The following is a 26,103-nucleotide window of genomic DNA, read 5'->3' on the forward strand; positions in this document are numbered from 1 at the left end:
TGTGGGTGCTCCATCACTGGAGATTTTTTTAAAGAAGAGATTGGATAACCATTTGTCTGGAGAGGTACAGGATCTGCTTCTCGAGCAGGGGGTTGGATTAGAAGACCTCCAAGGTCCCTTCCAACTCTGTTCTGTAAAGATTGAGTTCACTCATATGTGTGTTTGTGTGTGTACACACCCACACCCACACACAAGGATCCATGAACAGTTCATCCTGAGTGAACTCAATCTTTATATTCTTTTAAAAACCCTTGCATTGGGGTGGAATGTGGGTGACTGAGAGGAGCTGAGCACTTACTAGCTGGATGCCCTTCCTGACACCTATGTGCAGCTCACAGCAATATTTTCTCTCTCTCTCTGTATGTATATGTATATGTATATGTATATGTATATGTATATGTATATGTATATGTATATGTATATGTATATGTATATGTATATGTATATGTATGGGACGCGGTGGCTCAGTGGGTTAGGACGCTGAGCTTGTCGATCAGAAGGTCGGCAGTTTGGCGGGTCGAATCCCGAGTGCTGCGTAGCAGAGTGAGCGCCTGTTACTCGTCCCAGCTTCTGCCAACCTAGCAGTTCGAAAGCACGTAAAAATGCAAGTAGAAAAATAGGGACCATTACGGTGGAAAGGTAACAGTGTTCCGGGCGCCTTTGGCGTCTAGTCATGCCGGCCACATGACCTCGGAGACGTCCTCTTCGGCTTTGAAACGGAGATGAGCACCGGCCCCTAGAGTCGGAAACGACTAGCACGCATATGCGGGGGAACCTTTACCTTTTATGTATATGTATATGTACATGTACACACACACACACACACACACAATTTTACCTCTCCGATGATTCTCATAGCTGAAACATCCAGAAAGGACACTGCTGAAAAATCAAGAATGACGCTATGAACGTCAATTCTTGGAACGCTGATGTTGGGAGGCAAACTTGCGTTCCAGTTTATCCGAACTGGAAAATCCTTCATATTTATGGGCTGAATCAGTTCTTCAACCCTGTTGTTGTCCAGCTCTTCATCTGAGTCAGTCGCATTAGTTACGGTACAAAGAAAACCTTTCTGAATGAAAAAGAAAGAAAGAAGGGAAATGTTCGGAACGCTTCTTAACCACGAAAAGAGAAATCAGAACACTTGACCGGCCAGTTCTGAAATTGAAGGCTGAGTGGCGTCTTTTGTACGTAGACAGATGTGAAGGAGAGATCAGTCACAATTTTTGTGTTACCATTTAAATAATTAAGGATCCTTACTGGAGTTTCTTGAAGTTCTCCCTTCTTTAACATCTTCTTCATTTTCCTTAGAGCTTTGTTGCGTTTCTGTAACACCCTCAATGGTTTAAAACCAACCTGAAATATGGAATCGTTGTTGTTAGCAGATATTTGATTCATTTTTTAAAAAATCATCCTAGTACGATGTAAGTATTTTTTCAAGTGGAGAATATGGAATTGATTTAAATAGATTCTAGTTATATATTTTATTTTGTACAGGTAATCCTCGACTTACGACCACAATTGAGCCCAAATTTTCTGTTGCTAAGTGAGACATTTGCTAAGTGAATTTTTCCCCATTTTACGACCTCCCTTGCCACATTTGTTAAATGCATCACTGCAGTTGTTAAGTGAGCAACACGGTTGTTAAGTGAATCTGGCTTCCCCCATTGACTTTGCTTGTCAGAAGGTCGCCAAAGGGGATCACGTGACCACCACCCCAGGACACTGCGACCGTCATAGATATGAGTCAGTTGCCAAGCGTCTGAATTTTGATCATGTGACCCTGGGGAATGCTGCAACAGTGGCAATGTGAAAAGCGGTCATAAGATACTTTTTTCAGTGCCGTTACAACTTTGAACGGTGACTAAATGAACGGTTGTAAGTCGAGGAATACCTGTACAACAATCTTAGACCTCTTTGACCTGTTTGAATTTCTAACTCTTAGCAAACATTCACACATGTGCGTTTGAAATAGTTCTCAAGGAAAAGACAAAGTAGATTTTTCTGGGATATTGTACAAATGTTTGTGAGGTATAAAAGATGTGTATACACACACACACATACACACAAACACACATACACACACACACACACACACACACACACACATATATATATACACATATATATATATAAGAGTTAATTAGCAAGGTGCATTCAAAAAAAGCCTTGACAAATACTTAACATATATATACATATATATATTCACTGCAGATGGGGACTGTAGCCAAGAAATTAAAAGACGCTTGCTCCTGGGGAGGAAAGCCATGGCGAATCTAGACAGCACACTAAAAAGCAGAGACATCACCCTGTCAACAAAAGTGCGTATAGTCAAGGCTGTGGTCTTCCCAGTTGCAATGTATGGCAGTGAAAGCTGGACCATAAGAAAGGCCGACCACCAAAGAATTGAGGCCTTTGAACTCTGGTGCTGGAGAAGACTCCTGCGAGTCCCTCGGACTGCAAGGCGATCAAACCGATCAGTCCTAGAGGAGATCAACCCTGACTGCTCTTTAGAAGGCCAGATCCTGAAGCTAAAACTCAAATACTTTGGCCACCTGATGAGAAGGAAGGACTCACTGGAGAAGAGCCTCATGCTGGGAAAGATTGAGGGCAAGAGAAGAAGGGGACGACAGAGAAGGAGGTGGCTGGATGGAGTCACTGAAGCAGTAGGCGTGAGCCTAGATGGACTCCAGAAGATGGTAGAGGACAGGAAGGCCTGGAGGAACGTTGTCCATAGGGTCGCGATGGGTCGGACACAACTTCGCAATTAACAACAACAACACACACACACATATATATATATATACATATATACATATATGCATATACATATACATATACATATATAATATGCAGTGGTGGGATATGTATATACATATACATATACATATATAATATGCAGTGGTGGGATTCAGCCGGTTCTCACCAGTTCAGTAGAACCGGTAGCTAATTTTTTTGCTGACTTTGGTGAACTGGCTAATGCCCTAGCCTTTTTTTGCAAGGCCCAGAACGGACCGCCGGAAGTGCGTGGACGCCACTTCCGGAAGCCCGTTCTGAGCCTGGGAGGCCTCCCCCAGGCCTCCGAGGCTCAGAACGGACTTCCGGAAGTGGTGCCATGCACTTCCGGGGGGCCATTCTGAGCCTGGGAGGTCTTCCCGACTCAGAACAGACTTCCGGAAATGGCGTCTATGCAGAGAATCAGTTCTTCAGGTCTTTGAATCCCACCACTGTATTAAAATTAAAAGTTTTATAGGAGATCATTTCTCTTAAGATTACGGCCTACGCAATACTTACCGCAGCAGTCAATTTTTCCTTGAAGAAGTCAACATTAGCAAAAAAGATTGGAGACGGGCACCTGAAAACTTTCACTCCTTCCGGTTCGTATATCTAGACAGCAAAACACCACCTGTTAATTTTGAGGCGCTCTCCTGCCAAAATTTGTGCGTGTGAAATTACTGCAATTAACAACACGGTGTTCTTACATCTGGGTAGTCTTTTCTGTTTCTGTAGATGTCATTCCTTCCAACATTAGCCAAAAGTGTGCATTTTGGACTGAAAAGAGAAGAGGCAAATGAGCTGTGATTAATGCAAAATGAATGGGATCCACTGTTATTCTAATAATGATGTGGACCTTTGCTTATATCTGTATTATCCCTTAAGCTACAAACTTTGGGGATATCCTTTGTTGGATTCAATGGTGCTGCCTTCCAGCAAATATAGGGAGAATTACCCAAATTGATATTCTGGAATCAATATCTCTTTTTCCAGTAGTAATGTATTTCCCAGTAGCAATGTATGGCTGTGAGAGAGACTTGGACCATAAGGCTGAGCACCGAAGAATGGATGCTTTCAAAGAATTGATGCTTTCAAGGAGTTGATGCTTCCAAGGAATGGATGCTTTCAAAGAATGGATGCTTCCAAGGAATGGATGCTTTCAAAGAATGGATGCTTCCAAGGAATTGATGCTTTCAAAGAATGGATGCTTCCAAGGAATGGATGCTTTCAAAGAATGGATGCTTCCAAGGAATGGATGCTTTCAAAGAATGGATGCTTCCAAGGAATGGATGCTTTCAAAGAATGGATGCTTCCAAGGAATGGATGCTTTCAAAGAATGGATGCTTCCAAGGAATGGATGCTTTCAAAGAATGGATGCTTCCAAGGAATGGATGCTTTCAAAGAATGGATGCTTCCAAGGAATGGATGCTTTCAAAGAATGGATGCTTCCAAGGAATTGATGCTTTCAAAGAATGGATGCTTTCAAAGAACGGATGCTTTCAAGGAATTGACTCTTTGAAATTGTGGAGAAGACTTGAGAGTCCCTTGGACTGCAAGGAGATCAAATCAGTCAATCCTGAAGGAAATCAACTAACCCTGTTCTATTCGTTTGAAAGGACAGAAGTTGAAATATTTTGGTCACCTAATGAGGAGGGAGGACCCTTTGGAGAAGACCCTGATGTTGGGAAAGATGGAAGGCAAAGGAAGAAGGGGACAGCAGAAGATGAGATGGTTAGAAAAGGGTCGTCAATGCAATGAACGTGAATTTGGGCCAACTCCAGGAGACGGTGAAAGACGGGTGGATCTGGCATGCCGTGCTCCATGAGGTCGCAAAGAGTTGGACATGTTGTAATGACTGCACAGCAAGAACAGTCTCTAGCAGTCTCTACATCTTTAGCGTTTGTAGATCTTTAGGGACACGGCCTTTGACCTAGGACCGTAATCAAGCCTGGAGTTATGTCTGTAAATCATTAAGTCATTATTAAGTGACTCATTGTGTGACTGACCCAATTTGATGACTTTTTTTGTGGTGGTGGTTGTTAAGCGAAGGTGCCGGTCATAAAGCAAACGCCATGGTCATTAAGCGAAGAGCACAAGAGAATCCCTTGTTTGTAATGGGTGTTTTTTTTCCCTTCTGGAAACTGGAAGCATACACCAGTTTCTGGCACACACACACACACACACAAATGACAAAAATCGTGGTCATGTGACCACAGACTATTGCAAATGGCCGTAAATGCGAGCTGGTTGCTAAGCAGCCCAAACACGAGCATCTGACTGAGGGAGCTTTGGAATTTTAAATCTGAGTCATAAGTACCTTTTTTTGGGGGGGGGGGTCCATCATAACCTTGAATGGTCACTAAGTGATTTGTCATTAAACGAGGAGTACCTATACCAAATGCATAGGGCTGCAGGCTTAGTAACACTTGATAACAGCATCATGGATACTTCCTTGGAGATACTACAGCATCAGTCCAGGTGAAAAATAGGAAAACATGATGCATATATTGATCTGCATATTGTCTGTAGTGTATTTGTGACAGAAAATGGGCCATAATGTGGTGGTTAAAGGATTTCACTCCACTCAAAATGACTTTATGTCTTTAATCCGCTTCAGGAAGTTGGGCTGACAAATGAAATAAGTATTTACTTACAACTGGACCCGGAATACAACGGTCAGGAGCTCAAATCCAAGGCCGGCAGCTAAGCCAAGATCCAGTCCCAGTAGAAGGGCAGCCAGGAACGTCACAATCCAGACAAGCTAACAACAACAACAACAAAAACATTAAATAAACATGAAACTATTGGTATATTTGACTAGAGAAAATTACCAGCAAGGAATTTCTGGTCCTCACCAACAGCAAGATTTGAGAAGCCACGCTAGAAGCAGTAGGGATGGTTCATGTAACGTTTTTGTAAAAAATTATGGCTGATAAACAGATGACAATATGAATAGTTTGACATGCAGACATAGTAGTGGCTTTTTGAGTAGGCATGCAAGGAATTTAGGAATGTACAGAACTTTAGACACTGCCTTGTATCAAGTCAGATGTTGGTCTGTTTTTGTCAGCTACGAACAACCAAATTTACAACTCTAGAGTTCACACGAGCTACTTTATTGTCCTCTGCCTATAATACAGGAATCTCCCCGACTGGCAACTTTCGCATGGGAAAGACCAGATAAGGCTCAAAGGCATTCAGGGCCAGTCAGACTTTGCCCTCTTGTATTTATGTAATTCCTTACTTGAGCCCTCCTCCCAACTTTTCCAACAGTTTTGCTTAATTTTTTGAACTCTGTTTTGCAGTGGTTTTCCAGATTTTCAGACACTTTCCCCAGCTCTGTCTGGAAATGTTAAGGAAACGCTGTTGATAAAACTATATATCCCATTAGACACCAATAAAGGAGAATATTTGTAGCTTAGAGTTGAAATGCAGGGTCCTTGGTGCTCTCTGACCTTGGTGGTTTTCTTGCAGACATTTTATTACCAGACTAGGCAACCTCGTCAGTGCTAGAAGGAAGTGGTGTTTGCGTTGATAACGTTACCTAGTTTGGGCAATGAGACTTCTTGCGGAAAACAATGAAACTCAGAGAGCACTAAAGATTGAGCTTTTGACATCCCATCAACATGAATACACAAATCTGTATTTTCAGGTCCATGGATCTTTGTTACCTTCTTTTGGGTCCATTGCTCTTATTTCTATATTCACCCAAATACACAAACATGCATGCTATTTATGAATGAAAGCACTTACTATAGGTAAAGGTTCCCCTGCATATGTGTGCTAGTCGTTTCCAACTCTAGGGGCCGGTGCTCATCTCCGTTTCAAAGCCAAAGAGCCAGCGCTTGTCCGAGGACGTCTCCGTGGTCATGTGGCCGGCATGACTAGACGCCAAAGGCGCACGGAACGCTGTTACCTTCCCACCGTAGTGGTCCCTATTTTTCTACTTGCAGTTTTACGTGCTTTCGAACTGCTAGGTTGGCAGAAGCTGGGACGAGTAACAGGTGCTCACTCTGTTACGCGGCACTCGGGATTCGACCCGCCAAACTGCTGACCTTCTGATCGACTAGCTCAGCGTCCTAACCCACTGAGCCACCGCGTCCCTAAGCACTTACTAGCTTTAGTTAATCTAGCATGGTTGGTTGAATAGTGTATGGGAGGTGATTAAGAAACTCCTTTTAACAATAGCACTTAAGACTTATATACCGCTTCACAGTGCTTTACAGCCCTCTCTAAGTGGTTTACAGAGTCAGCATCTTGTCTCCAACAATCTGGGTCCTCGTTTTACTGACCTCGGAAGGATGGAAGGCTGAGTCAACCTTGAGCTGGTCAGGATTGAACTTCTGACAGTGGGCAGAATTAGCCTGCAATACTGCATTCTAACCACTGCACCACCAGGACTCCTTTTGTAAAGTTTTTGTGAAGGTGAGAGCAGAGTGGGGGGAAATCGCCAACTTCCCCAAAGCTGAACAAAATGGCTGACAGATTCCCCAGCTTTTGGTTTCCCTTTCAGACATGTTCAAGGACACTGTTTATGTTTGAATCGCTATTTGCATAGCTGGGTGAGGAGCCACTTACACAGTCACACTTGTCCTTCTTCCACAAAATTCCAATCTCTGTGAACTGCATCAACATCCCCTTCAAATTGCCCAGAACCAAAGCCGCAAGGACTGACTGTCAATGAAAGAATAACGTACATGTTGAAAGACAGACACGGGAAAAGAAAAGGAGAAAAAACCACAATACAAGAGATAAAGAGAGATGAGAGAGAGAGAGAGAGAGAGAGGAGTATCCCAGAGTACAGATAGTCCTCGACTTACGACTATTCATTTAGTGACTGTTCAAAGTTGCAACGGCACCAAAAAAGAGACTTATGACCGTTTTTCACACCTACGACCATGGTCACATGATCAAAATTCAGAGGCTTGGGAGCTGGTTCATATTTATGATGGTTGTAAGTGTCCTGGGGTCATGTGAACCCCTTTGGTGAATTTCTGACACAGCAAGACAATGGGGAAACCAGATTCACTTAACTGTCTGGTTTGGTGGCAGCAGTGGCTCGGATAGAAAGTCCATACAAAGAGTGGTGAGGACAGCTGAAAAGATCATTGGAAGCTCGCTGCCTGTTATTCAGGATGCTGCTTATAAGCGCTCATATGTGCTTAGAGCTCAAAGCATCGTTAGAGACCCCTAACAGTCTGTTTCTGTTGCTCCCCACTGGGAGGAGTATTTCTAGCAGGACTATCCGATTCTGTAATGGCTTTGTTCCCTATGCCATCCACCTGGTAAATTCCCAAGATTCGTTTTTCTCGCCATGCACATGTATACCTAACCCGAACAAGACTGTGTCATCTCTCTGTGTCATATAATATATGTGGGTATATGCATCATTCTGTATTTATTTGTTTATTTTTGTCATATTTATGTGGCGCATATCAGATCTGGTGATCCTTTGAGAGCTGAATCCAACAAAATTTAATTTTAATGCATGCCGATTTGTGTACATTTGAAGACAACAATAAAGTTATTATTCTATTCTATTCTATTCTATTCTATTCTATTCTATTCTATTCTATTCTATTCTATTCTATTCTATTCTATTCTATTCTATTCTATTCTATTCTATTCTATTCTATTCTATTCTATTTTCCAATATCTATTCTATTCTATTCTATTCTATTCTATTCTATTCTATTCTATTCTATTCTATTCTATTCTATTCTATTCTATTCTATTCTATTCTATTCTATTTTCCAATATCTATTCTATTCTATTCTATTCTATTCTATTCTATTCTATTCTATTCTATTCTATTCTATTCTATTCTATTCTATTCTATTCTATTCTATTCTTGCAACTAACTTAACAAATGTGGTGATTCACTTAACAGCAGTGGCAGGAAAGGTCGTAAAAGGGGGCAAAGCACACTTAACAACTGTCTCACTTAGCAACAGAAATTCGGGGCTGAATTGTGGTCGTAAGTCGAGGACTACCAGTTACAGAAAAGGATGCCCCCCCGTAGCAACCCAACCCAACCCAACCCAACCGACTAGCTCCCAAAGCCGGTACCTTTTGCAGCGGTTCCAAGAGATAGCCAATGGCTAAGATAGCAATCATGACAATGATAGCTGAGAGGAGTCCAGCAATCTGCGTGACAAAAGCCCTTGGTTAACACACTTCCTGTAAAACAACTTGGGGTAATTCATTTACCGCAACACCTTAAGTCTCCAGATACCTGTGTCTTGCCCCCGGTGCTTTCTTGCACTCCGGACCTTGATAGAGAAGTGCTTGCTGCAAATCCTTTGAAGACTCCTCCAAAGATGTTACTGATTCCAAAGGCAATTAATTCCTTTAAAACACACACAAATTACACGCTGCAAGGTAACAGAGGTAGTCCTCAACTTACAACAGTTTTGACAGTTGCTAGAGCAGAGGTCTCCAATCTGTGGGCCGCGGTCCACCATGGGACCGCTGGCCAGTGCACACACACATGTGCCTGCACTCACCCCCACTCGTGCTAGCACCGCTGCTACACAAACAGGGCACCACACAGTCAAAATGGGGCACTGCATGGCAAAAATGGGGCACCACGTGGCAAAAGCAGGGCGCTGCACGGCAAAAACGGGGCGCCGCACAGTGAAAATGGGGCAGCACCAGTGCCCACGTGACAAAAATGGGGCGGTGCTAGTGAGTGTCAGGCAGGTGCTAGCACTGCCCCATTTGCGTCGCGCGTGCTCGTGGCCCAGTTTGTGTCCGTGCGTGCGAAAAATGCTTCCCCCCTCCCGTTCCCACCGGTCCACCAACCGAGAAAGATTGGAGACCTCTGCGCTAGAGGCTTACCTGGTTGGCATCAATGGGGTAATCGTGCTTAATGGAATAAACTTTAGCCACTGAAAAGGCCACAGCGAAGCCAACAATGGCAATAGAGATGCCGTCTCCTACACAACGTTCGAAGTACTTGATATCTGGGGCAACTGGAGCCTGAAATCTGGAATGAAGGCAGAGGAGGACTTTAAAATGGAGGCCCCGTGTAGTTTTCCTAGCACTGGTTGACTCATTACAGATGGCTAAGTTAGAGAAAGACACTTAGGGACCGGGTCAGCTGGTAGTTTGTCCCTGCTTTTAGGGGTCCAGGAGGTCTGCAGGACCTGGTTTAAAACAGAGGTCCCCAACCTTTTGGGCACCAGGGACCAGTTCCGTGGAGAGAGGTTTTTCCATGGAACGGAGGGGGCGTGGTTCTGAACGGTGTCTGCATCCCACAGATGGAGCTTTGCTTTTTTGCTCATGCCAGTCCATGGACCGGAGGTTGGCGACCCCTGGTTTTAAAAGTCAACTTGGTGTCTCAGTGGTGCAATCAAAGCACTGCCTGTTTGGAGTGCACCATGGGAAGGGTCTATGACAATTCGCCGCAGCCACCCCACCGTGGCCAACTCGTTGCAGGGCAAGAGTTACACTAATACGAAAGAAAGAGTGGAATAGAACTGTTAAAGAAAGGAAGCCAACGGAGGGACAAAATTAAATGTGAATGACAGACATTCAAATAACTTTTCAATTATTTTAAATCAGGAAATTGAATTGTTGAATTGTCCCACAGTGAGTTGGCTGTGGTCAATTGACTATGGAGAATTGGCTGTGGTGAATTGGCTGCGGCAAGTTGTCCCCTTCCGCCATCAGAATGGGGAGAGAATCACTTTGCGAGGTCCTTCAAGGGAGAGATTCAAGGGTGTGTGGGGTCCTTGGTGCTGTCTGAGCTTGGTGGTTTTCTTGCAGGCGTTTCATTACCAAACTAGGTAACATCATCAGTGCATACTGATGACGTTGCCTAGTTGGGTGATGAAATGACTTGCAGACGTTTCATTACCCAGCTAGGGTAACATCATCAGTGCAAATGGGTCATGTTGCCTAGTTGGGTAGTGAAATGTCTGCATGAAAACTACCAAGCCTAGAGAATGCCAAGGACGCCACAGATTAACCCAGAACTACAAATATTCCCTTTAATTGATTCAAGGGTGTCACCAGAAGGTTTCAAAATCACAAGATGGCAGATGCAATGTTGTAATCCAAGTCCTGGCTCTCTGGAATGCGTGTGTGACATCTACGGAGGTACCCAAGGTAACTTGTATTGTGACCCTGTGTCCAGCAGTTTGCCAATTTGGCACCCACACCTCCAGGGGTCTCCAAACTTGGCCACTTTAAGACCTGTGGACTTCAACTCCCAGAATTCCTCAGCCAGCCTGGCGGAGGAATTCTGGGAGTTGAAGTCCACAGGTCTTAAAGTGGCCAAATTTGAAGACCCCTACCCTCTCCCCACTACATCTGATCTGATCCGCCTGATAAGAACAATGCAGGCCAATATAAAACAGGATGTCCAGTCTGCAACCCCCTCACGGGTGACCCATTGCTCCAGCATACAGGTATTTCTCGACTTAACGACCACAACTGGGCCCCAAATTTCTGTTTGCTGAGGGAGACAGTTATTGAATTTGGCCCCATTTTACAACTTTTCCTGCCACAGTTTTTAAGTGAATCCCTGTGATTGTTAAGTTTGTAACATGGGTTGTGAGGTGAATCTGGCTTCCTCTATTGACTTTGCTTGTCAGAAAGTCGCAAAAGAGGATCACGTGACACCCCCCCCCCAGGATGCTGCGACCCGTCATAAATAGGAGTCATTTGCCAAGCATCCGGATTCTGATCACGTGACCACGTAGATGCTGCAATGGTCATAAATGTTTAAAAATGGTCGTAAGTCACTTTTTTCAGTGTCATTGTAACTTCAAACTGTCACTGAATGGATGGCTGTAAGTCAGTGATGGCGAACCTTTTAGAGACCGAGTGCCCAAACTGCAACCCCAAACCCACTTATTTATCGCAAAGTGCCAACACGGCAATTGAATCTGAATACGGAGGTTTTAGTTTAGAAAAAACAACTCGTACATTAATATCTTTTGTCTTAAAAGAAAAACACAATAAGAAAGCTTTCAATGGTACAACTTTTTACTGAAAGGTAAAAGTTTGCCTTTGGCGTGCTTTTGAAGAATGAATGTGATTTTTGCTGTTGTATGCATGCTGATCATTTGTCTAGCCTTGGCTTATACTTTGTAAGTTTGAGGGCAACACATGCAGCACTCAGGTCATCTGTTAGTCTGTTTCTGGTGTCAGACTTGATACAGCGTGCTCGCTCCGGAGGCTTGTTTTGGCTAGGAAGGGGCTTGAGAAATGGTTTTTTCCTGCAAAATCTTAGCCAAAGAGCGAGGCACGCGTGCCCACAGAGCGGGCTCCCAGTGCCCCCTCTGGCCCACGTGCCATAGGTTCACCACCACTGCTGTAAGTCAAGGACTTCCTGTATGCTTAAGCTTACGGCCCATATGGTGGATTCCATTTACAAAGCATTTAAACTGGATTGTGGAAGCTCTTCCAGTTTATAATTGTGGCTAAACTTTAGTAGGAAGGGAAAAACAACCCCAAAGCTATCTGTTTTCATTAATATATACAGATACTGTCTGCTTACCCAATATCTAATGTTCCAACAGTGTCTACCTGGAACTTCTCTTTGAATTGAAAGCCGTAAGATAATCCAGTTGCTATGACTGTCTGGAAAGAAGAACAACAGGGTTTTAAAAAAAAACTTTGCAAGTTTTCAAGTGGCTATTTCAATATTTACTTTCACTTCGTTGTATAGAATTCAAGTTCTTCAAGAACGACTGAGTGCCTATTCAATATTACCCTGTCCTTTCACCATGAATGATGGAGAAAAGCCATCGAGTTTTCATTGTCTTTATACTTGAAGAATGTCTGAAACCTGAGCCCAGATTTGTCAGTTTGAATTGATGATGTTTTTAAGAGTAAGGGCTGATGGGGTCATTTCCTTTTTGCGTTCGTGGGAAATTGAGAGCATGCCCTAATTGAGGAACAAACTCATCTTTCTCTGTTGAGGAAAATACTTGGGTTGATTAAGGCCAGGGCCATAGCATCTACTGGGATGTGGTCGCCTAGCGGTTAAGACGCTGGACTTGCCAAGGATGGCAGTTTGAGACTCAAGTACCGCATGATGGAGTGAGCTCCTGTTACTAGCCCCAGCTCCTGCCCACCTAAGCAGTCTGAAAGCATGCAAATGTGACTAGATAAATAGGTACCACTCTGGTGGGAAGGTAACAGTGTTTGGTATGCCTTGGCATCATCATGCCGGCCACATGATCATGAAAAATGTCTTTGGACAATGTTGGCTCCCTCGGCTAAGATACATTTTGACCTGCCCCCAACTAAGGATGCCACCATTTGAACAAATGTTAAATGTGAACATATTGGAATTCACTATTGGAATATATTTTTGTGCAACAACTACAGTAGTATTCAGACAGTAGATGGCAGTGTTTACAAGTTTAGGGTATATACGGTACTCTATATGTTCTCTAGTGGCAAGTAGAGTTTTCTGTTTCCTGTTACAGTTAAACAGTTAAGCTGTAAAGCACATGATGACTGTACACTTTATTTGATCTGTGGTGCTACATATAAAAATAATTTCTAACAGAACAGAACCGAAAACATCTAAAGTTTTTTTAAAAAACTTACAATGTACTTTGGCTTGCCAAAAAAAAATGGAGGTATTCTTACCACAATGACTTCAATCGGAATGGGCACTGGCAGTTTGGCTTTGTAACGGTCATTCAGTTCCTTGACCACTGTCACAACAACTAAGATAATGAGTGCAGTGACTAAATCTGCAATGTTGGTATTGGTGATTTGCTCAAATATACTTTTAAGGGTCTGTTAAAAAGGAAGAAGGAAGTGGGTATTAATATGACATAATTGCAAATGAAGAAGCAATGGGATCAATTGTGTTTTGATACAGGCCACGTTCATCTTCACGTGCCACATTAAACAGCAAAGGGAGTCGGTTGCTGTTAGCACAAAGGCACTTGAAAATAGAATCAGTGCAAAATCATGCCTTGTAGTGGTCACTGATCATGGTTTGTCGATTTCGCCAAACAGGAGACAAGTGAATTGTTTGTGACTGCATGGTTTATTCTTGATTGGTTGGTTGGTATCATCCAAGCCTCTAACAATTAACTGTGAAGTGAAAGCCAAGAGCTGCTCAAAAAAATAAAAAAATAAAAACAGGGATGACTGTGGCTCCTTGGCCGCTCATTAATAATTGAAAACAACAACAACAACAACAACAACAACAACAACAACAACAACAACAACAACAATAATAATAATAATAATAATAATAATAATAATAATAATAATAATAATAATAATAATAATAATAATAATAATAATAATAATAATTTTATTTGTATACCGCCCTTCTCCCGAAGGACTCAGGGCGGTGAACAGGGCAAACATATAAAAGTACAAAGATACAAAAGTTAAAAAAGAATTAAACAAAATGCCCAAGCTAAAACAATAAGTAAATATATTTAAAACAACAATAAAATCCCAACCCATCCCCCATCAGGTCAGGCCGGCTTGTTCGAACAAATAAGTCTTCAGATTGCGTCGGAAGGAGCGAAGGTCGGGCGCCATCCGGAGCTCAACCGGCAACCGATTCCATAAATCTGGGGTGCCCACAGAGAACGCCCTCCCCCTGGGGGCCATAAGTCGACATTCTTTGATTGGAGGCACCCTGAGGAGGCCCTCTCTGTGGGAACGCACAGGGCGGAGGGAAGTTGACGCCGGCAGCAGGTGATCCCTAAGGTACTCCGGATCCATGCCATGTAGGGCCTTGAAAACCATTACCAGAACCATTACCATGGCTTAAGGGCGTGTGTGAATACAGCTTCAGAATTACAAAATCCTAAGGATAGCCGCCTAGACCCTATAGTAATCATGATCATACAGGCCGTTTGGTGTAGTTGTGGCAGTTGGTTTTGGTCCAGAAGTTGTGGGTCCCCTAACATTGGAGATTTGCAAGAAGAGATTGAGCAGCCATTTGTCTGAAATGATATAGGGTTCCTGTTTGAGCAAGACGGTTGGGCTAGAAGGCCTCCAGGATCCCTTCCAACTTTGTTATTCTCTTATTAGTGTTAAGGCTCTCCCGGTGTTAAGGCACCAGGCTGGGAACTGGGAAACCGTCAGTTTCAGTCCCGCCTTAGACATGAATCTAGTTTGGTGACCTGGGGCCAGCCAGTCTCTCTCAACCCTAGGAAGGAGGCAATGGCAAACCACTTCTGGAAAACCTTGCCAAGCAAACTGCACGGGAGGCTTGTCCTGGTAGAGCTTTGAGAATTGGACACAATCGAACGTTAGAAAAAAAAAGTGATCTTAATGGCTTGATTATAACCATAGAAATCAAGGCGTCCCTTTGGATACTTCTCTGAAACATTCAGGGCAATTTTGAGTCAAAGATCAATGAGTTTGATGATCCAATTGCCTTTCACAATTATATTTTAAGGAGTACCATAGATTTAAATTTGTCAAGAAAAGGCTTGGACCAATACAATAGTTTGAGACTGGAAAAAGCACTTGAATGCCCAAAAGCTTTTGTTGCGATGGCATGGAGCTCTTGACCTTTGACTCCAATTGAGTCCAAAATGTCCCTGGCTAAGCAAGACAATGGTTCAATGGGGATTGCCCCATTTTACAACCTCCGTTGCCACAAGTGTTAAGGGAATCACTGCAGTTCAGTTAGTCACATAGTTGTTATTGGATTCCCCATTGACTTTGCTTGTCAGAACGTCGCAAAAGGGGATCACGTGACCTTGGGACACAGCAACGGTCATAAGTATGAACCAGTTGGCAAGCCTCTGAATTTTAATCACGTGACCATGGGGAGGCTACAAAGGTGGTAAGTGTGAAAAACAGCCATGGGTCCCTTTTTTTTAGTGCCGTTGTAACTTTGAATGGTCACTAAATGAACCGCTGCCGGTCAAGGACTCCTGGACTTGGAAAAACAACAGCAAGAATTCACAATAGCAAACCAGAGAAGTGAGAAATAAGGGTTTGGGGTGTGTAACACTCACCCAGATGAGTCCCAGTGGTTTATTAAATGGCTCAACCGGTAGCTGAAAAATGAACTTCAGTTGAGACACAAAAACGTGTATCGCCGCCGCCGTGGTAAATCCACTGATTAGTGGCTGAGACAAATAGATGACGATGAAGCCGAAGCGAAAGGCGCCCAGGACTAGCTGGAGTGGAACAATAATGGCATTAGGGATGGAAGAAGAAATGAGGACTCAGGGAAAACTGAAAATTAAACTAGGGACATTTGTTTTGGAATAGGAATTATCGTTTTGTGCCAGGTGCGAAAGATAGGTCCACTCGTAAAGGGTCAATTAAGCTGATTTATTACTAAAAGCCTATACACTGGGATCTTCTCAACCAATGGTTAGTGCTATGGAGATTCTCAGTCAATCCAGGTCACGGTTGTCCCAAAGGTGCTTTTCCAACTAGACTTTCTTGTTTTTCTTGAAAATGTTTTGCTTTCCACCCAAGAAGCTTCTTCAGCTCTGATTGGATGGTGGGGGAATTTTTTTATCTGAAGACATTTCGCTTTTCACCCAAGAAGCTTCTTTGGCTCTGATCGGATGGTGGGGGAACAGAAAGATTTATACTCCTTGCAGAGGGCTGGTCATTTGCATTCTTTTAGCAAGTCGTTGAGGTGACTTGGAGTTTCCCTGTGTCCTCAGGCTCGCCTGAGTAGTGCAAAGGGGTGTGGAGCCATCTTGGCTGCAGGATGTTTCCTGCCCTGGGTCCCTTCGAATGGTGCGGGAGTATGAGTGGATTTCCAGAAAACGTTGCGGCCTACAGGAACCATTTGCACTTCACTTTGAGATGTAGATGACACAAAGTCATCCCCGACGGCCTGCATCTGTTTTCAACAGTGAAGGGATACAGTGTTCTCTCCCAGCCTACGTGAGTCCTTGTTATGCTCACAAGGTGAAGCCCCTCTTCCAACAAGCAGGCAGGAACCTCAAGAAAAACAACAACCCCTTTTATTATTCACAGCCCTGAGTCAATGTCCAAGGCAAACAAGCACAGTTCACAGAAACTCGATCCTCAACACGAACGGTTGCCTTGGGCAACCAGCAGCTCCCACACCATCCCTTTTATAACTCAGCCAAGGCGTGGCTTCCTAATGCCTTCTCCTTTGCCTTTGGAGCCGCCCCATTGCATTCCTCTGTCCTACTCGCTTCTCTTGCCAGTGCATTCGTGCATCCTGGATTTGTCCCAACTGTGCTTCATCACTGTCCAACTCAGGCTCCCAGCACAGCTGTGTCTCAGCCTGAGCGCGAGTAGAGGGGCCAAGGCTCCTCGTCCGACTGTAAGAGCCTTACTCTGACTCTAATGTCACTCCGGGCCCCTCCTCCTCATCTGATTCCTCAGACTCAGCTGCTGGATCCACTGGCTGGCAAGGAATCACAACACACAGGGCAGAAAACATCCTGGCTCCATGCACATTTGCACTACTCAGGTGACCCTGAGGACACAGGTAAACCTCCAAATGGCCTCAACGACGCTCTGAAAGCATGCAAATGACCAGCTGCCTGGAAGGAATATAAATCCTTCCATTCCCCACCATCTGGTCAGAGCTGAAGAAGCTTCTTGGATGAGAAAAGAAACGTCTTCAACAGCAAACAAAAAAGTCCAATTGCCTCTTGAAAAAGCAACTTTGGGTTAATGGTTAGTACCTGCTTGGAGTTAGATACTGGTTAATGGAATCCAAGGGAGGCTGGACCTAGTCCATTTGTGGCTACATAGGGATTCTAGGGTGATTCCTCTTTTGATTCCGCCCCCAGGTCCTGCCATTCCTTCTCCTACATATCTCCTACATTCGTAGGATATTACTTAATATACGGTTGCTATTTAACTCATGAAAATAATATTTAAATAGTGAATAACAGTGAATAATTTTGTCCCCTCTCGTGCTTGTTGTTTTGTCTTTTTTTTAAATCACCTTATTTTCGATTTCTTTTTTAAATCAATTTCTTTTGATCCAGTGGAACGAAGGAATTTGTAAATTTGGATACAGCAGTCCTCGTTACAACTGTTTATTTAGCAAAATAGTCCTGAGCAGGGCTTTTCAACCAGTGGTACGGGTACCACCTATAGTACATTGGCACCTGGCAGGTGGTACGCGACCATCCTAGAAAAGTGGTAGCGGGGGAGGGGAATGGCAGCACCACACAAGCCTGAGCAAGAGATGGCTGGAGCTGCAGGGCTGACAGGGCTCAGCGGAAGCACCAGGATCAGCGCCAGGATCCAGCTGGAATGTTGCAGCATCTCCAGGGTCTTGTGATTTACATTCAGATGCTTGGCAACTGATTCATATTTGTGACAGTCACAGTGTCCCAGGGTCATGTGAAATGACCAAAACCTGCTGCAACCACCCAGCAGACAGGGGGGGGGGAATAAAACCCAAACACCCCCCCCCCATTGCCAATCCTCAATAGAAATGCTCACAACAATGAAAACCTCAGACAGGAGGAAGAGCGCTGCCAGGCGGGCAGGCAGGTGTGTTGCTCGGCTGTGGCTTGGGGGGCACTTTTTCCAGTGCCATTGTAACTTTGAACAGTCATTAAGTGAGCTGTTGTAACTCAAGGGCTACCTGTACTTCATCACTTTTTTTCCTTCTTTTTTTTGGTCATCAAGTTTTTGACACCTTGCTAAGTGACTGGTGGTACTCGAATGTTGCCATATCCTAAAAGTGGTACAATGGGTGAAAAGGTTGAAAAGCCCTGGTCCTGAGGATTTGGGGATTTATTTTTTTTCATGCTTCTGAACGTGCCCTTAGAACTAAAGGTTCTGCAGCAATTTCTCTGCCTTGCAGTTACTACTTGCGTTGAGGACAGGACAGGACAGGCAAAATGTCACGATGTTACCTAACAGGCATGCCTCTGAGATCAAGAAGAGAATGATAGGACAATGTTTGGATATTGGTAACAAGTTTGGCATGGCTTCAAATACTAAAAACAGGGAAACATTCATAATGTTTACCTGAAAGATGCCAGCCAGGACTGTAATGGATGCTGCCACCATAACTCTTTCCTGGTTCAATGATGAACTGTTCGTTGTCACGTTGGAGTTCCCAGGTTCATCTGGGACCATGTTCAAAACTGCTCCTCCCACCATCAGACTTAGGATGGGGAACGGTCCTGTGTGACACAATTGATTCATTTATCTGTCCATCAAACAGCCACCGTGATTTTTATGCTGCGTAGTCTAGAGAAGGAGTCTATCTATCGCTAATGAAATTCTATCACAATGACGAAGAGGTTGATGGGAGATCAAGTCATGGTTGACTCTTAGGGAACTCATAGATTTTCTCCCTCATGGGATCTCTCAGATCTTTCAACGGTGCACTCCTCACCACTCTAATTATCCCCCTTTGGTCTGGTTCTTCTCTTCTTCTCTGTCCTTTCACCTTTCAGAGCATTGGTTTGCTTAACAACCATCCCACAGTCGTTAAGAAAAAGTTATCGTTGTTATATGAATCAATGGTTCACTAGGGGTGCACTTTTGCCAAAAACCAGAAGTGCCAGGTTTCGACAAAACCATCACATGACCGCGGGACACCGCAAACACCCATAAATGTGACTCAGTTGCTGAATGCCCCAAATTTAGTCGCATGACTGTGGAGTTAACACAACGGTTGGTTGTTCAAACCCAGGTCATCAGTCCCCTTTTTTGAGTCAATTAAAATGTTGAACTGTTGCTAAGCAACTGGTCGTAAGTCGAGGACTACCTCGAGGAGTCCGTATCTACCTCCCCTCGTACTGCACAAATCATTCCACCCGAACTTTGTTATACAACTTGAATGTTACAGCAGGATTTGTACTACTTGCATGAAACAGTTCCCTGTGTGAAAGAAAAGAGAACATCTGATCTAGACCAGAGTTCTCCAACCTTTCCGGCTTGGCGGCCTGGAAAGAAAGGGAACAGTGGGCAAATGAGTGTGCACACGATGCTGGTGGCAGTGCTAGCATCCCCACGCATGCGCAAATGGGGCTGCTAGGGCCCACACGGCGGTGCTACCACGAGTGGGGCGGGACTCGCCAGGTATTCCCGGGGCCCCTGTGGCCAACAGGCTGCAACCTGGTACTGGGCCGCAGACCATAGGTTGGGGGCCCTTCATCGAGACGTAATATTGTTCTCTGCAGGCACATCTACATTTAACAGAATAACAGAGGTGGAAGGGACCTTGGAGGTCTTCTAGTCCAACCCCCTACTCAAGCAGGAGACCCTATACCACCCAGGACAAAGGGCTGTCCAGTCTCTTCTTAAAAGCCTCCAGTGATGGAGCGCCCACAACGTCTGAAGGCAAAACTGTTCCACTGGTTAATTGCCCTCACCGTTAGGAAATTTATCCTTATTTCTAGGTTGCTTCTCTCCTTGATTAGAATGGAACAGAATGGAACAGAACAGAACAGAACAGAACAGAACAGAACAGAATAGAATAGAATAGAAACTGGAGAATGGAATGGAGTGGAGTGGAGTGGAGTGGAGTGGAGTGGAGTGGAGTAGAGTAGAGTAGAGTAGAGTAGAGTAGAGTAGAGTAGAGTAGAGTAGAGTAGAGTAGAGTAGAGTAGAGTAGAGTAGAGTAGAACAGAACAGAACAGAATAACAGAGTTGGAAGGGACCTTGGAGGTCTTCTGTCCAACCACCTGCTCAGGCAGGAAACCCTGTACCATTTTAGACAAATGGCTGTCCAGTCTCTTCTTAAAAACTTCCAGGGTTGGAGTATTCACAACTTCTGGAGGCAGGTTGTTCTACCTGTCTGGAAATTCCTTCTTTATTTCTAGGTGGCTTCTCTCCTTGATAGAATTTTGCTTGATAGAAATTTCGATCTCCTTCATGCTTGGTAGTCCTCCGCAGTCATAAAAATCACCCTAGGCCGCATATTTATGCTGCCTCCCTTGAACGTGATTATGACAAAAAGCTTGTGTTGACCCCTGGGATTACGTTTTATGGTTCTTCTCAGCTGCCCTTGATCATAAATGATGTAATTTGAACTTCAGTTCGGTTGAGCGTGTGATATTGCGAGGCTAATTAACACTTTGGCTCCAAACTCACTGGAATTAAGTTCAACTTACCGACCGATATATGTCTGGACGTGCCAAAGAAGAAATATATAACCACGGGGAAAAAGGCTGCGTAGAGTCCATAACTCGGAGGAACATTTGCCAACAAAGCAAAGGCTAGGCCTTCGGGAGAAGAGAAAAATAACATTGAGTGAAAAACTACACATAGTCCTCACCTTATAACCGTTCGAAGTTACAACTGAAAAAAAGGTGACACGGTCATTTTTCACACTTACGACCGTGGCAGCCTCCCTACGGTCACATGATCAAAATATGGATGCTTGGCAGCTGACTCGTATTTATGACAGTCGCAGCGTCCCGGTGGGGGACACAGGATCCCCTTTTGAGACCTTCTGACAAGGAAAGTCAATGAAGGAAGCCAGATTCACTTAACAACCATGTACTAATTTAACAACTGAAGTGATTCACTTAACGACTGAGGGAAGAAAGGTTGTAAAATGGGGGCAAACCTCACTTTCTCTTGCTTAGCAAGAGAAATTTTTTGGGGGGGGTCAACGGCGGTCGTAAGCTGAGGTGGTGAGGACAGCACCTCATGAAAGTAAAAAAGAGAAAAGGATGCAACTTATTAACCAGAACCACCTTGTAGGATGGCGACCAGCCCTGTGCTAATTCCGGAAACCAGGTCGCTAAGAAGCCAATTCTTGATCTGATATGCAGGTAACCAGGAAGCCACAGGAAACAAATGGAGAGCGGCACTTTTGGCCCTTTGTGGGGTGCACCTGAAAAGACACAACAGAACATTAAGCAACGGTTCAAATACGGACATTTTACACGGAAACAATGTTATGTCAAAGAGAAAATCCTATAATCCTTCATAGGGCTTTTTTTTTTGTCATAGAACGCATAGAACAGCGTTCCGGCACCTTTTTTTGAACCAAAGAACCAGTTCCTTCTAAGCTACCAGCGCAAGTCCAGGTATGCCTGCAGAGCAATTTTGCGGACCCCCAGCAGCCCGATCCGGGCTCTGGAGGCCTGGAAAAGGCCTCTACCACCCGGCTATATGGCTGCAGAGTGATTTTGCACCCCCGCCACAGCCGATCCATGCTCCGGAAGCCTTTTCTAAGCCTCCGGAGCCCAGATACATGGCCGTGCAGTGATCCCTGTGCGTTCCCACAGAGAGGGCCTCCTCAGGGTGCCACCGGTTAGAGAATGTCGTCTGGTGGCCCCCAGGGGGAGGTCCTTCTCTGTGGGCGCCCCGGATTTATGGAATCGGTTGCCGGTTGAGCTCCGGATGGCGCCTGACCTTCGCTCCTTCCGACGCGATCTGAAGACTTATTTGTTCGAACAAGCCGGCCTGGCCTGATGGGGGATGGGTTGGGATTTTAATGTTGTTTTAAATGTATTTAATTTATTGTTGTTCCTTGGGCATTTTGTTTAATTCTTTTTTAACTTTTGTAATTTTGTATTTTATATGTTTGCCCTGTTCACCGCCCTGAGTCCTTCGGGAGAAGGGCGGTATACAAATAAAATTAATAATAATAATAATAATAATAATTTTGCAGCCCCCCCAGTGGCCCGATCCGGGCTCCAGAGGCTTGGAAAAGGCTTCTGGAGCCCGGATTGGCTTCTGGGGACCCGCAAAATCACTCCCTAAAGCAGCTTTTTCTCCACCTCCCTGCTCCGTAAAGGGCTTTCAACTGGAGTCGGAGCTGTGTGTGAGTTCCGGCACCTTTTTTTAAAAAAACCAAAAAAGCACTGATCCTTCAGCTATTGTCTGAAATGGTATAGGTTCTCCTGCTTGAGCAGGGGGCTGGACTAGAAGATCTCCATGGTCCCTTCCAGCTCTATTCTATTCTAAATATTCTACTACTAATATGGGCCATGCTAGCTGAGACAACTGCAACCGTATTTAGGGGACTGATCTGAAGACGGGAGGTTAAACCATACGATGAATGATTGATTGCAGGAAGCAGGTATGTCTTGAGGGATGCGGTGGTTCAGTGGGTTAGGACGCTGAGCTTGTCAATCAGAAGGTCGGCAGTTTGGCGGGTCGAATCCTGAGTGCCGCGTAATAGAGTGAGCACCTGTTACTTGTCCCAGCTTCTGCCAACCTAGCAGTTCAAAAGCACGTAAAAAATGCAAGTAGAAAAATAGGGACCACTCCGGTGGGAAGGTAACAGCGTTCCGTGCGCCTCTGGCGTCTCTTCATGCCGGCCACATGACCACGGAGACGTCCTCGGACAAGCGCTGGCTCTTCGGCTTTGAAATGGAGATGAGCACCGGCCCCTAGAGTCGGAAACGACTAGCACGCATGTGCGGGGGAACCTTTACCTTTTTTACTTTAGGTATGTCTAGCCTAACGAAGAGAAGGACCAGGGGTGACATGATAGCAGTCTTCCAATATCTCAGGGGCTGCCCCAAAGAAGAGGGAGTCAAGCTATTTTCCAAAGCGGCTGAAGGCAGGACAAGAAGCAACGGATGGAAACTAATCAAGGAGAGAAGCAACCAGGAACTGAGAAGAAATTTCCTGACAATTAGAACAATTAACCAGTGGAACGGCTTGCCTCCAGAAGTTGTGGGTGCTCCATCACTGGAGATTTTCAAGAAGAGATTGGGCAACCATTTGTCTTGAATGGCATAGGGTCTCCTGTTTGAGCAGGGGGTTGGGCTAGAAGACCTCCAAGGCCCCTTCCAACTCTGTTATCCTGTATTTTGACAATGTGAAGGGAAGATCCTCTTCCCTTGTGGAATAAAATAGCAGGATACTAAGTGAGAAGCTATATTTTTTGAGGTTCTCTATTTCTTTTCAGCACCCCAATGCTGACTCTTGCAATATGATCGTCCATGATTAACTGATATCTGTAATAATCGGTTAATCCACTCGCCGGATTTTATAGACGCATAAATTATTAACACCACCTGGGTTTGTTCAAGATATTTGGCTACAAATTAATCAGCCACCATGATTGTATTAACTAGCCGCCCACTTGGTTCACATTCTGCTCTAAATGGGAAGGCTGTATGTTTGGACAGGTAACGTGTGGTGTGAATCTAGACACCGCAGCCTGTATAAAGTTATTTTTGTGTATTTTTTGTGCTAATTCAGTCAATTCTGTTTTGGCCAGTAAGCCAAATTGAAACTACGGCTTATGGCCATGGATGAATCAGGTCAATGAAAATCTTCCCTCAGGTCACCACCACATAATCTCACCATCCTGATTTGAAAACCTGACAAGGATCGACCCCTAATTGTTTATAGTATGACTTTTTTTGTTGTTTTTTTTAAAAAGCAAGCCTCTTACCTAAAGCACAATCTGAGGTGGTCCAGCAAGGTTTTATGGTGTCTATGGACCTTCTGGTGCTCTTCATCAAATGATAGGTCTGAGTAAACTGGTCCGGTGATCACATACTGGTTATTTTCTGCCATTTCTCTGCCAAAGTGTTTCTTCTGGTAGCTGTTTGAGTCCTCCATCTTTTTAATCCCTTCAAGGCTTGAAAATAAATAACAGGCTGTGCTTTAAAACATAACTTAGTATCCTGAAGACCACAGTTGAGTGAAGCCCTGATTAAGTACTACGACCTTTGAAGATCAAACAGAATAGGAATATAATAGTGAAGCCTCCTCCTCCTCCTCCTCCTCCATCTCCATTTCCACACTCTTTGGCAAGGAAAAATAAAACTCTCGGTCCCCATCACCACAACTACCACAACTCTGACAAAAGAGCTAAAATATAAGGCAGCTTTTCTGGCTATCTCTGGGTCAATGGTTTCAAAGATTAGAACGATCAAGGCCTTTTTTGTGTGCTGGCAGTTATAATGGTGAGAAAAAGGCAACTCTGCTGCTTTAAACCTGTCCTTTCATCGTGAAGGATGGAGCAGAGCCAAAATGATCAAGGTTGCCTTTGTCTTTACACTTGAGAAAATTGTGAAACCCGAGAGCAAGTTTGTGGGTTTGGGATTTATATGGACATTTATAGTAACGATCACCAGAGTTTCATTTCCTTTTAGTGTTCTCTGTAAACCGAGAATCTCAAACGTGAGAAAGCTAATTTTGCTGTGCTGGACCAATAGTTCTTTTGATTAAAGTGGGGTTATTGTATCTGGACTGCCGAAGCTTTAAAATGAGCAGCCAAGAAATACATTTATTCTTCTGCTAATCTATAGCCATCCAGATTATTCCATCCAAATACAGGCAGTCCTTGAGTTACGATCGCAGATGAGCCCAAAATCAATGCTGCTAAGCAAAACAAAATGAGTTTTGCCCTGTTTTTACAACCTTTCTTGGCACCGTTGTTAAATGGATCGCTGGAGTTGTTAAGTCAGTAACACGTTTTGTTAAGTGAATCCCCATGGACTTTGCTGGTCAGAAGGTCGCAAAAGGGGATCCCCTGACCCCGGGATCCTGCAACCGTCATAAATACAAGTCAGTTGCCAAGCGTCTGAATTTTGATCATGTGACCCTGGGAGGCTGCAAAGGTCGTAAGTGTGAAAAAGTCACAAATCACTTTTTCCCCCAGTGCCGTTGTAACTTTGAATGGTCACTAAATGAATTGTTGTAAGTCGAGGAGTACCTGTGTTACTGACGTTCCTCAGTTTGGGAATCTCAGTGGAAGCCGCTTTGTTATTCGTGTAAAAAATACTCTGTTCCTTTTAAACTCTTCAGTAAATTGACCCCTTTCGTGAAATTTCATATTGTTCCTCGACCCCACCCTCAAACATTTATTATATGAAACTAAATTAATAAATGCTGCTTTAACTAATAATATTAGCCACAATCCCAATAGTCACAGATGCCTTGGGTGCTATCCCAAAACAACTGAAGCGCTCCCGAACACCTCCGGCATTGACAAAATCACCCTCGGTCAATTGCAAAAGGCAGCTTTCCTTCGAACAGCTTCCATCCTGCGATACCTTTAACCACCATCAAACATCCACATCTGCTTATTCCAGGTCCTCGGGAAGGACGTGATCGGTGGATAAAAATGCCAAATCCAGCCAGAACATCTGGCTGACTGAGCAATGAACTGTAATAACAATAATCGCCGCTTGTTGTTTGAACCGTTCAATCATGTCCGATTCTAGGCAAGTGCTCTCCATCCAATCCTGTTCGATGTTCATCTCTGTATCGGCTTTGATGTTATCAAGCCAGCACGTTCTTTGCTTTTTCCTCCTCCTTGATCTGCTGACCATTCCTAGCATCACGGTCTTCTCCAGTGAATTGTCCGCATGTCATGGTCAAAGTAATAGCACAAGCAATAGCACTTTGACTTATATACCGCTTCACAGTGCTTTATAGCCCTCTCTAAGCTGTTTACAGAGTCAGCATTTTGCCCCCAACAATCTG

General features: G+C 44.2%; 1 protein-coding gene across 1 annotated transcript in view; it reads right to left on the minus strand.

Moving 5' to 3' along the window:
* Nucleotides 1–24,231, minus strand: part of SLC26A3 (solute carrier family 26 member 3) — a gene marked incomplete at both ends in the record, with an annotated part of 31,657 nt that extends 7,426 nt beyond the window's left edge. Inside the window, 16 exons of the mRNA XM_081331934.1 lie at nt 839–1,072; nt 1,261–1,356; nt 3,295–3,387; nt 3,483–3,552; nt 5,430–5,536; nt 7,354–7,449; nt 8,845–8,922; nt 9,011–9,124; nt 9,616–9,763; nt 12,284–12,366; nt 13,387–13,539; nt 15,741–15,905; nt 18,715–18,872; nt 20,811–20,921; nt 21,399–21,538; nt 24,062–24,231. Of these exons, the coding sequence (XP_081188060.1) occupies nt 839–1,072; nt 1,261–1,356; nt 3,295–3,387; nt 3,483–3,552; nt 5,430–5,536; nt 7,354–7,449; nt 8,845–8,922; nt 9,011–9,124; nt 9,616–9,763; nt 12,284–12,366; nt 13,387–13,539; nt 15,741–15,905; nt 18,715–18,872; nt 20,811–20,921; nt 21,399–21,538; nt 24,062–24,231 (2,016 nt within the window). The remainder of the gene's footprint in view (nt 1–838; nt 1,073–1,260; nt 1,357–3,294; nt 3,388–3,482; nt 3,553–5,429; nt 5,537–7,353; nt 7,450–8,844; nt 8,923–9,010; nt 9,125–9,615; nt 9,764–12,283; nt 12,367–13,386; nt 13,540–15,740; nt 15,906–18,714; nt 18,873–20,810; nt 20,922–21,398; nt 21,539–24,061) is intronic.
* Nucleotides 24,232–26,103: the final 1,872 nt, after the last annotated feature.

Source organism: Vipera berus, assembly GCF_964194415.1.
Source record: "Vipera berus genome assembly, chromosome: 6".
NCBI lineage: Eukaryota > Metazoa > Chordata > Lepidosauria > Squamata > Viperidae > Vipera > Vipera berus.